Here is a 12,733-nt window from a genome sequence, read left to right as displayed (position 1 = left end):
CCTACCGAACATGGTATATTTCATAGAAGGGTATCCACAGTTTGAGTAGCTGGATTGGGGGAAACTGTCTTTTTTAATTAATAGAATGTCATAACTTAGGTCTTGTGTTCTGCATGTTATATTCCAGGGACACGGGATGCATTGTTTTCTGCTCATGCAGAGAGGAACTGGAGGGCATGCATATTAAATATGCTTTGGTTCCGCTAATGCTGTAGAGATTTGGCCATCCTCTCATTTTCTTATTGAATACAATTGCCATTTCTGTGTATCAGACCCTGACTATGACATATAATACGCATTTAAGTTGGAGCTTGAGAGAGGGGATGTCAGCTCTGTCTCCTAGTGCTAATGGAAGAGGGGGGGTCTTCTGCTATTTATGACTTGGAGATTTGGGAGAGGAAAATTGATAAACGTCCTGTTCCTTAAAGGGAATCTCAGAACATATCACGATTTTGTCATATGGAATGGTGTTTTTGGAGAAAGAAGTGTTTTGTGGTCAGAAAATGGCAGAAAATAGAAGCTAAAATTAATGTTTTCCTAGATAATGACTGATTTCAAGTTTGATACCCCATAGAATCAGCTCAGCCGCTGTTAGGTTAAATGGCATCTCGCTGTGTGGTAATTTATCTCCCTCGCCTAAGTTAGACTGTCAGAAAGGCACAGGAATGTATTCTGTAACCGCAGTGCCTCTAATATCAAAAGCCATCGAGCTAAGGTTATTTTTTCTCACGGCCCTGGTGTCCACTGACAATCACTAAACAAAGTAATTCTCCAGCGTGGAAGTACTGTGTTTTATTTATGAATATGTAGATTGAACTGCAAAAATGCTGACAGTCAACCATTTTGCAAGACAAAAATGGCAATTTCATGTTTTCACCTTAACAGCACACTGGGGTAGAGTCTGCTTATTTTTACATAGAATTTCTTCTCTACATAATACTTTAATAACAATTGTATCCTAAACAGAGCAATTTTATTTTTAAAACTAATTATTTTTCAAAGTATGAAAATATATATAACAAAATTTGCCATCTGAACCATTTTTAAGTGTGTAATTCAGTGGCATTAGTACAGTGCACTTCAATTTTAAAATTGGTAGTTCAATCCTTGCATCAAACTTACCGTCTCTCATCAAAAAAAAAAACCCAAAAGAAACCCCCAGCCCCCTCCCCCCAAAATCCCCCAACCCTGCCTTTTCTTGTATGTATTCATTTTAAATTTACGTGAATGAGCAGATATGAAGCTGAGGAACTGAGATGAAAGTTTAAAGCTTCATTTCCGTGATGATCAGAGATGAAGTTTGGGGATATAATTATGTAAATAGCATTGTTGTGAGGAAGCCCATCCCAGTTGATAGCAGTTTTTTCCCTAAAATAGATGACTTTGTTTATCACACACTTTTTATTAATACGGTGTTTGCCAAGGGCAGATAAAACCATTGTGGTCTTGACTCTCTTTCTACCATGTGTGGCTACAGCTATAAGGAACCTTCTGCAAGTCAGGGAGAAGGTTCTCATCAAGAACTCAGTCTACCGGCACCTTGATCTTGGACTTCCCAGCCTCCCAAATGAACAAAAAAAAAACCCTTTGGTACACAAAAACATACCTTTCATTATTCTCTCCAAAAAACCGAGCAAGGGGTATAGAACCAATATAAAATCCTTACTGCACAGTGATGTATCTCATCATCATTTAGTCTTATGGACCACTATTGTTTTATGTCAATTAAATATTATTTAATACCAAATCTATAGGCTGCCACTACGTGCACTGACCATCTGTGTATGAAAACTTGTTAGCTATGGTTTTAGAGACAAAGTTAGAAGCAAAAGATAATTCCTAGAGGAACTTTCCAAATTATCAGAATTGACAAACGCTAGCTATTTGTTAAGGAATTCAAAAATGCCAAGTTAACACAAGCATTGGTCACGTATGTCGAACATGCTTGAGTGAAAATATGTGCCTGGGAACACACTTTTACTGCAGCCACAAGGGTGATTGCTACGTGATGCACCCATCATAACTGTTGGTGTGGAGGGTGTCTTTTCAACTTATCTTCATGTAGACGAACAAGTTCCTAACTGCACAAGTCAAAACTCACACAGGTGTCATCTTTGTAATGTCCCCAGTTTGCTCTCCCGTTGTCATTCAAGACACACATAATAGGTATAAAATGATAATCACATATGTTTGTGCATGATGCTTGTCACTCCAGCATTTCTTCAGATTTCAGTTTCAATTTATGAAATAAATGTTTATATCGTTGACATGAACATTTAAAAATTTCACATAGAGAATGCATTATATAATTCTTGAGCTGGTAGATCTGTTCTTTCTTTTTTTTTTAAGCCTTTCAGCAAGGGATTTAATTTACCAAATTTAATCCTATATATTTTGTCACTTCCCACAGTTTTTTTATGCACATATATTTCCCCCCTCTGTTCCTTCCTTCATTTACTTAGCACTAGGGGCAATATGTGTCTCTTAATTTGGGGTATTATTGCCCAGTGGCTAATACCCAGTAGCTTCTGAATTAATAGCTTTGGAGAATTACTACAGTGTTTATTAAGATATAAATTAAATTCAGCTTTATAAATTGGCCTCAACTTTTCTAGTTGGTGTTACTTACCGGGAGTTTAGGCAGGACAAAGAGAGAGGTTTCTTGAAACTAAATCTGAATGACTTTATTCCTATTTTAAATAAAAATAATCCAAGTCCTGAAAGAGAGAGAGAGAGAGAGAGAGAGAGAGAGAGAGAAAGAAAGAAAAAGAAAATGTGTTTTTGAAAGCCTCGTAGCTTTTATCATAGAACACTGCTGGATGATCAAAATTCACAAAAAGTATTTAGTAGTTATTCAGGAATTTTTAAGAAAAGCAAGCAGGTTTTTGCACATGAATATGCCAAATTATTATAAATGACAGTTTTAAAATTGGAAGCATTAAATTAAATCAAAATGTGAGGATTGAGTAAGCAGATTCACTGAAATGGAATAAGTGGAGGAAATGAGTAAGACAGAATCAAAGGAAATAGATCATGAGACTCAATAATAAAGAATAGAGAGTTAGATTTCTGTTTATTTCTGTGGAGTATTACTTAATGTCAAATTCATTTGTGAAAACCAATGCATCTGGAATTGCTGGGAGTGTGGAATCACAGGGTAGAAAAACAATTGAATCAATTGCTCTATTGCATGAAGAAAATTCTAAGTATCTGTGATGAAAATTATTTTTATTATATGTCGGAAATTGGAATCTACTGAAGCAATTATAGTCAGGCTGGTTAAGCTCTTATGAATCATTACTGAAATAAATTCCAGAATTCCAGGCATCAAATTAAATTCCTAACCATATAGGAAGAAAAATGTAGTAAATCGGGCATAAAGTGTAATTTAAAATAAATTACAGGACATAGTCAAAGAAATGAATTCAAATTATTGACCTGATTTAAAAATTAACACATCCATTTAAATCTTTTTAATCAAGTAGATATAATTTCTTATGTGGTTAGGGTTTTTTGTTTGTTTTAGCAAAATGTGTGCGCTTTTGGCCCTCTCTTCTTTTTTGTTTAGGAAGAAAAGCATTCCTCTAGAATATATGACCTGTGTGTTAAAAATCCAGAGCCACACATTTAACATGTTACACTATTCCCGGTGATCTATGAATTATTTGATTTTTATTGACGTTCTCTAACTTGATTATATGAGTATGGTACAGAGAATGTTTTAGATGCAGTTTTTCCCTATAAGAATCTGCCAAGGGGGACATTTGAAGAGAGGGTGTCTGGGGAATAGGCTGTAGAGAAAAGCGTGGCCAGCCAGATGGTGCTGGACATATGTGGAAGATAAGATACAGCTTGCTTTTATTTTATTTTATTTTTTTAGAAAACTTAAGTGTGGAGAAGATCTCCATGAGCCATTTGGTGCATCTCCTACTTTTATATTATCGTTTCCATTAGTATACTTTTCAAGACTTGGTCTCTCTATTTCATTAGACAAAGAATTCTGACCCAGTTCTGGAAATTTAGATTTGCCTTCCTTGAAATTGAGTGGAAATCTTGAATTCAGATTGTAATATTAAAAATCGCATTTTTCTGTGATTTGGAAGTAGAGGTCAATTTAGAGTAAATAATCTTAACCACGTGATTTATTTAGCCTTATATATCTGAGAGCATGTGAAATAGCCAGATGTCCCCATGACATATAATTTCCCCTCACTGGGACTGGTGATGAATTGGATTATTCCAAAGACACTTAGTGGCTTTTTCCTCCTTGAGACCAAATGTACATCCACATTGAGATGGTCGGCCAGGAATAGGGATGGCTATGGAACAGATGAAGAAGGTGACACATAGTGGCTTTCAAGAGTGGAAGGCTACAGTCCCAGTTCACAAATGTACCTGGTTCATTCATTTCTTTATTTATTCATTTAATAATATGAAGTTCTTCTTTGAACTGTCATCCTTCTGTCTTCTCAGCTCACGTCATAAGAGTAGAAGGGTGCTAAATCATTTTGGGGACTATTATGTGTAGTATAATCTTGGTTTTAACCACAGTTTTGCTGACTGGTAACAGATTAAATAGCAGACAACAATGCCAGGGAGAATTCTGATCCTTAGCCAGTCTGGTGATATTTCTCTTCAGAGAAATCAAAGAACATTAATGAGAGAAAATAATTTCCTATTTTGTAAGCTGATTTGATTAATTGCATTAACTTCTTTATATATATTCCAGCCTTACTAGCTATATTCAAATCAAGGACCAGCACACTTCATCTATAAAAGGCCAGGGAGTAAATATTTTAGGCTTTGTGAGCCATACAGTCTCTGGTGTAACTATAAATCTACCATTGTAGCATGAAATAGCCATAGATAGTATATAAACAAATGGGTGTGGCTGTGTTCTAATAAAGCTTTATGTACAAAAACAGGTGGTCATTAGCTGACCCCTGCTATATTCTATAGTGTTGTTATAGCTTTCCTTTCATATTTTAGATAATAGCTAAAAATGAAGGATGATACTTATAGCTTCCAAAGACCTTGCCCAGTGAATATGGTCTTTCTAGGAAGCTCAGTCTTTGTCACTCAGTTGCTTCCAGTGATGATTTCCTACATGCTAGAAAGTATAGCCGTCTGGAGTTCAGTTCTTCAGCCTTGTCACTAAATCACATTATCTAAGTAAATGGAAAAAAGAAGTGTAGAAGGCATTGTTTTGTTTTCCTTTCCTTCATTTCCCATTGTTTGTTTCATACCCACCTTTGGTGATGAGCAACCACAGTTGTGTTTGTGGCCATCAGCCACCACTGCTCACCTGCACCCCAAACATAAATAGTATCTTAGCTGTCACAGTCTTTTGTGCTTCTTCAAGAATATAGCTTGGTCTCCTGCCCATCTCTCTCTTCTCTCTCAGGGGAACATTTGCAGTCTTCACTCTGTAAGCAGGTCTTCCTGACTGTGCACATTTTCCCATTTCTTGCCAGTTGCCCAGAATTGACATATTATTAATATTATCTCTCAAGCTGAGGCTTCTTGCAATCATCTGACTCCCTTCTAAGTGTTAGGACCCTGTTCTTTTAAACAAAATGTATACTGTGTTCTTTGGAATTTTATAAATAATTTTATATTTAATGTCTTTATTTAAGTCTGGCTCAAAAACAAAATATATTTTCTTTTCTTTCATATCTAAAGATTTACTGTTGTAAAAAGACCTTCCCAGCAGTATTGAAAACTTCCACCCACTTACCGATCGATCCCATCTCCATGTCTGCTGGAGTCGTGGTGTTTTTATGCTGAATTAAGCATCTCAGGCATGGCTGCCATGTTGTTCTCAAAAAAACACGTTAGTGGCGGGCAGTCCATGATTTTCGCTGTCATTGCCTAGCAGCCTGTGCCTGTGCCTGAATGCCTGGAGACTTCCCTTCCCTGTAAGAAGATGAGGGCAGAGAATGGATGTATCCTATGCTAAAATTCCCTGAATTGTACGGCCTGGCCTGGATAAGGTCAGTGTCACTGGGGGGCCTTGGGGGCTCATTTCTTGGTCCACAGAGTCCCAGAGTACTCCTTTGCATTCAATCAAATATTTACTTAGCAGACCTTTATTGGGAACCTGCTGTTTGTTGGGCATGGAGAGATAAATTTTTTTAAAGGAGGATGAAATGTTTCAGATCAAAGGTGATTGAGCCCTACCTCTTGAGGTCGATATGGAGGGCTCCCAGCCACTTTACCAAGAGGAAATCAGATCATACCATGAAGCAAGTTGACCTTCTTCTGGTTCTTTCCACCAGTCCCAGTGGGGTTTTGTGTTTTTTTTTTGTTTTCTTTCTTTCAGAAAATTTAGTACAACCCATGTCTGAAAGAGAATCTCCTGAACAGCAAAGCAAAAAACCTAAATCCAGGGAAGGCTAAGAGTTAAGCAGTTTTAAGAACCCTGAAACATTCTTTAGCTTGAGACCTGAAACATTTCTTTAGGAGGCACAGAAGCGCAGCTTACCTCCCAATGGACTTCAGAAAAACTCTTGTTGAGCTAGCCACTGCTTCAGCAAATGAGTAGAAAATGGCAGCAGATGCACCGGCCTCAGTAGGATGATACGGTGGTTTCAAAAACGTGCCCTGTGAAGTCAGAATCCTAGCCGCACGATCGTGGGCAAGTGACTTACCTTCTCATTGCCCTCGGTTTCTTCATTTGTAAAGATGGAATCATAATAGTACCTATTTCGTTGGGTGGTTGTGACAAATGAGGCAATGGGTGCAAGGCGCTTTGCGTGATGACTCCTGGCACGTCATAAGCACTCCAACTTACGCTATCATTATCATCAACAACAAAAAAACAGCAGCAAAAAGAGTTTCCATGTGCAGTTTTGATTGTCCTAGCATCTTTTTTTTTCTTTTCAGTTCTTTAAGGGTCTTTAAAAAGACATTTTACTTGAACTTGGAGCCAAAAGGAGTTTTCTCTAAAGCACTACCTAGAAAAGTATGTTTCCACTTCCTAATCGGAAATACCTGGAGAGTGTTCAGAGATCGCAGAGAATGGAGTTGGGATTTTGAAAAGGCTTTGTGAGGTTTTAAACGGACCTTGTCAAGGCGTTTGCTGTGTTACCTCGCAATGTGATTGTCTCCTCGCTCTTTATCCTCAGCGATAGGAGCGCCAAATGGAGCATTGTAACCTGATCTTCTGATGGGATAATTACCCATGTCAATGCTGGAATCACTTTTTTTATCCTGAAATATTTGTGGCACCCCAGAGGATAAAACCCCTTATTAGGTTTTATGGGATTCTCAGACATAAACTGGCATAGTGACCTTATGGTCTCTTAGGGATTTCAAGATTGTAATTCAACTAATAGTTACCAGCAGCTTACTCTGTGTCAGGCAAATTAGTAGATGCTTTTCTCTCCAATCCCCTAAGAAGTAGGAAATATAGTCATATGACCATATAGGGACCTGAGTCCCCAGGAGGCCACTTGTCACCTTATGTGTGGGTAAGCAGTGGTTCAAGCCCATGACCAGTAGCCCTTCGTCTATAAAACACTGGAAGATCATTGGATCAGGATTCAATCCAGAACATTCTAGACTGAAGTACTGAGTTTAAGGCGAGGTGACAGAGAATAAATACTGCAGATGTCAGTGGAAAGACAGGAGTTTCATCCAAGAGTCAGCAGACCATGGGCTTCTTTGTCAGATTTCAAGGCAGGAACTGGGTACTGTTATGGAGAGTGAGCCTGTAATCACCTTTGCTTGTGCAGCTGCAATAATTCTAGCACTCTGTGGGTCTGAGCGAGAAATACACAGGACAATACTATTGCGAGAAGCCAGATTTTAACTATAAATAGTGTCTGCCCATCATGGGGGATGGGGGTAATGGATAAAATAAGCAAAGAGAAAAATAAGCAAAGAAAAGACAGTTTGGGTGATTTTTGTAAACTTACATTCAAAAAATGGAAGAGGAGACTCCCAACAGTCTCAATTTATCATGCTGAGTTGATAAGATGGTACTGAAAGATTGCATTTCACTCACATATTTTTAAACTCCCCCTTTCCTTTAACTATATGGTAAAAGAATAACTAAAAATGCTGATATAGAATCTTTGCTGGAGATAGAGACACTGACTCTTTGCCACCTGAAATTGGCAGTGAACAGCAGAGCTGAAATGGAAATTGGCAGGTACCACTGGATGTACCCAGGCTCAAAGAACCACCAGTACCATCCCGTGCCAACCCAGGGGGACAGGGCTAGCCCCTTGAGCAGTCCAGGTAAATACAGCCTTGGGGTGAATTCTAATAGCAAGTCAACTGTTGTCGTTAATATTATTTGCAATGGTTCTTTCAGATTGGTGATATTTTGTGTTTTGCTTGATGCATTCATTGATTTGTTCATAGGGGTGTGGGTGGAATTGGCCCTTTAAACATTTTGTAATCATCTTTTTTTCTCTCCTCCTCCATTCCACCCCATCTTTCGCCTCTTTCTTCTCCCTCCTTCCCCTTTTCTCATCCTTATGTCTTTATCTGAAAGGGAGCAGTGTACAATGAGATACACCTTTGGGTTAACCACAGAATTTCCAATGTCTGAACCAATAATGGGGGCGGGGCCTTCACCCATGTCCATCTTGGGATCAAGAAAACTAGGCCAGGACACTTGAGGAGCCTTGGCTCCGAGAGGACTGTAAGTGTCCCCAAATGTCTTCCCGGCCCCATTGCTTTGCACCACACTGCTTTAACATTAGTCATTCCTTTTGAGAGGGGAAAATCAAAGCCCATGAAATGAGGATTGGAAAACTGTGCACTCAATCCCATCAGGTAGGTCCACTGGTTTTGGTTTCTGGTTTCCTTGCTCACGAGAAACACTGGTCTCTCAGAACTGCTAGGTGCTGGGCCTGGGTGAAATGTGTCAGTTGATGTGGGGACCCCGAAGGGGGAGAAGGCTGAGCAATATGAACAGCCACCCGCCGCATTCCCATAGTCTACACTGGTGTTAATACTCAGCTCAGTTAGCTAAACTTCAGAATCTCGAGTTGCTTAAAATGTGAATGTAAAGGGGTGGTAGTGGGTCAAATAAACACAATAGGTTTAAAATATTGCTATAATTTCGCATGAACCCATAGCATCATTTTTCCCAAATAGTTGCTTACTGTTTTTTAGGAATACTTCAGAAATGACAGTATAGAACCTAAAATTCTGTAAAGAGCAATCCTGAGGTACAATGTATGACATCTATTGAATTACAAAGTCACAACACCTGTAACTTAGTAAAACTTTTTATTTTTCTTTGAAAACCTAAATTGTGGCTTCAACTTAATTAATATGAAATCTGACTTTAGATTTAGTCATATATCTTGAGTTATGCATTACTTCATTTGACGTAGGGCTATTAGATACCAGCTCTGTGTATGCCTGAACAGTGCTGGTTAGAAAAGATGAGCAAGAAGGGACATCAGACATATGTTCTCATAGATCCTTTAAAGAATGGAGGGTTCTGAAATCGTGGTTTAAAAAAAACAACATTGCCACTAGACATGACATATCTATACAAAGGAATACTCTTCAGCAATAAAAAGGAGTAAAGTGCTGGTACATGCTACAGCGTGGATGAATCTCCAAGACATTATGGTGAGTGAAAGAAGCCAGACACAAGAAACCAAATATTGTGTGATTCCATTTATATGAAACTTTCAGAATTGACAAATCCATAGAGACAGAAAGTGGATTAGTGTTTGCCAGAGGCTGGGAGGAGAGTGGGGAGTGGGGAGTGACTGCTAATAGGGCAAGTGATCTTTTTGGAGTGATGGAAATGTTTTAAAATTAGATTGTGGTGATGGTTACAAACTCTGTAAATTTACTCAAAACTATTGAATTGTACAGTTAAAACAGGTGAATTTTATATGTAAACTTTATCACATGAAAGCTATTTTTAAAAGCCCCCTCCCCTAAAAGCACCATTAGATGTGCACAGTTCAATGGCACACAATGAGAGAGAGAATGGTATATGCTAACATGACAAGAAGGTCCCCAAGCCATCAGAAACTAGTGCTTGAGAGAGAATCGCTTCATTTTAAGAATGTGTTAGAAGACACCAGGCTAGTTGGAAATCGAGAAAACCACTGTCTTTCCTGGATTGTGTGGCAAAGAGTAAACATCAATATCTTATTAGGAGAAAGCCCTCTAGCAATTACTCTTTTTTTTTTTTTTTAAAGCAGTTACTATTCTCTCTGGTGAAAATTAGCATAATTTTAAAAAGTTTTTATTGGGGGATATTGGGGAACAGTGTATTTTTCCAGGACCCATCAGCTCCAAGTTAAGTAGTTGTTTCACTCTAGTTGTGGAGGGCGCAGCTCACTGGCCCATGTGGGACTCGAACCTGCAACCTTGGGGTTATGAGCACCGCACTCTAACCAACTGAGCCAACCGGCCGCCCCTCTAGCAATTACTCTTGACGAGTTTTGTCCATTGGTTCACTGGTTGAGCAGTTCCCTATAAGAGCGCTGGAAAAATACTTACATGCTTTTGACTTTACAACCGAACACTGGAATACGGGCATTCTAAGCAGCAGTGGCAACTGAGAAGAAAACTACAAGGTTCCAGTTACTTTTCTGAAACCTTTGGGGCCAGATTTGTTTCCAAATTCAGAGGAGTTTGGGCTTTTGAAAAGTAACATGGCGCAGACAGCATGTCATCGGCAGCAAGGTCTGGGTGCTCCCACAAATGCAATGCATTAATCTTTGTGGAGAGCCCAAGTTGGGGAAATGAAACCTATAAACAGCCTCTTGTCCATCAGGTCGGGTTTTGGCACCAAAGAAGTTCAGATCAGAGCAGGTTTTGCTGCCAGATGAGCTAGACCAATAAATAAATAAATAAATAATCCTTCGTTTTTAGAGTTTGGGGAATTCTGGAATGGTATGATGAGAAATTGTAGAACTCTAATAGTATCAGGTTGCTGGTGATATTTCATGTGAGAATTTCATGAACGAGCAAGGGGAGAAACAAAATCACTGAGAACTTGATTTATAGAATCTTCCGAGATCCTGAAACGGTCTCTACCCACACATAGTTTATCACTTTCTCAGTGCAGTGACTGAAATCACTGGAAAAAATATGCCTGTGTGGCACATGCATTGGGGCCACTTGTGTCGGGAGCCAGCCACAGAGACCCTGCATGTAGGATAGTATAAAGAATACAGTGCCGGCCCCAGAGTGAGGAGACTGAACCCAGCCATGTTGTCACCTTCCTAGTTGCTTGGAGATTTTGTTGGCTTCTAAATCAATGCAGTTGCCATTCTGTACTTAAATCCCAAACCAGATGGTATGAGGAAAAAAATAGAGAATTCCATATGGCTCTTGTGTCTCTTTTTTTTTTTTTTTTTTTTTTTTTGCAGAGTTCTCAGTTTCTTTCTAGTGGGGGGAAGGGAGAGTTGCATGAAGGCTGACCAGATCTTTGCACAGGAGAATGCCTCTCCCACTGCGCAGTTATTATGGTAGAGACCACCTCTCGTCAACCCCCCAACTTCCTTATTCCCCACTGGAAAAGTCCAGTGGTTCCAGTTTCCTTTGCCTTGATCTTTTCATGTTTTACTTTTTTGGTGTAACTTCCCAGTACAATTACATTTTTAGGACTTGGATAGTTAATCCTTCACCATCTGTTGCTTTTTTCTTAATTTTTTCAGTGTTTAACTTCTTTAGCCAGGTAATACCCACGTCTTCTCTAGGCCTACAGGAAATCAAAGGACGGGTGGCCACATGGGCAACCCCGTGTGATGCTGCCTTAGGGGCCTGGGCCTGAGATGGTGGCAGTAGTGACAGAAGGAATAGTTAATGCTGCACCTGCGTTTAATGGACTATTGTATTTAATGCGTAGGGATATTCGGGTTTCTGGCAATCGTGTTACACAGGCATAAGAGTATAGTCTAAGAATTTAGATTCTCTATTCTAAGTGTGGTCTGTGGACCAGCAGATTTGGCATCACCTGCAAGCTTATTACAAATGCAGAGTCTCAGGCCCCACCCCAGACCTGCTGAATCAGAATCTGCTTTTTAACAAGATTTCCAGATGGTTCCTATGCACATTAAAGTTTGAGAAGAGACAAGACAGGAAGAAATTGAAGTGAATTTACCCTCGAGATCTAGACATTTTTATTTTGGGGGAAAACAGAATTGCTTAAGGTACTCGTTCTGCTTTCCCTCTCTTTGTGGAGAGGCATGCATCGACTTGACACTCATTAATGCCCTGAGTCCTGCTTAGTTTGAAGGACGGTGACCTTTGCTTCTCTTGCCTACTTGTCTGAAATCATGCCTCTTCTTATTCCTTTGTTTAAAATCTTGGTGAAGGACAGTGGGGAGGGGCAGGGAAAGTGGGAAAGGTTTGTTTGCTTGTGGCAAAGGGAGGGTGAGGAGAAAGTAGTTGATGGGAGCTTGGGAGAAATTCTTAAATGTCCCTCATCACGTTCTTTAATATAATCCAATGATGTTCAAGGTGCTGTTACTTAATATACGCTGTAAGTTAATGGTCCAAGAATGACTATTCACACACTGCTAAATCTGTAGTTCAGCATTGAATCTGACAGGTAAGGAGTAGAAAAACCACCCCCTTTACCGGTCACCAATTCCCCCACACACACACCCATCTGCCAAATCCCAATTGCTCTGATGCTTGGGTGAAGATGGCCATAGATAATTCTAGAAGTCCAAAGAGAGCGCCTTCTCACATACAGCAGATGGTGTGGGGAGAGCACAGGCGAATGTTCATGTTTTGC

General features: G+C 39.4%; 1 protein-coding gene across 7 annotated transcripts in view; it reads left to right on the top strand.

Moving 5' to 3' along the window:
• Nucleotides 1–12,733, top strand: part of GPM6B (glycoprotein M6B) — a 152,572-nt gene that overhangs the window by 109,271 nt on the left and 30,568 nt on the right. For 2 of the 7 annotated variants that reach the window (XM_019746291.3, XM_019746292.3), the window contains exon 2: nucleotides 8,125–8,244. The exons of 4 other annotated variants lie outside the window; for them this stretch is intronic. In XM_019746291.3, the coding sequence (XP_019601850.1) occupies nucleotides 8,125–8,244 (120 nt within the window). Of the gene's footprint in view, nucleotides 1–809; nucleotides 895–8,124; nucleotides 8,245–12,733 lie in introns of those variants that run through there. One more of the 7 variants, XM_074323185.2, reaches the window with a different exon arrangement.

The sequence above is a fragment of the Rhinolophus sinicus genome, chromosome 18 (assembly GCF_057876585.1).
Source record: "Rhinolophus sinicus isolate RSI-liver-muscle chromosome 18, RSI-T2T, whole genome shotgun sequence".
NCBI lineage: Eukaryota > Metazoa > Chordata > Mammalia > Chiroptera > Rhinolophidae > Rhinolophus > Rhinolophus sinicus.
This window is presented reverse-complemented; position numbering and strand designations above follow the sequence as displayed.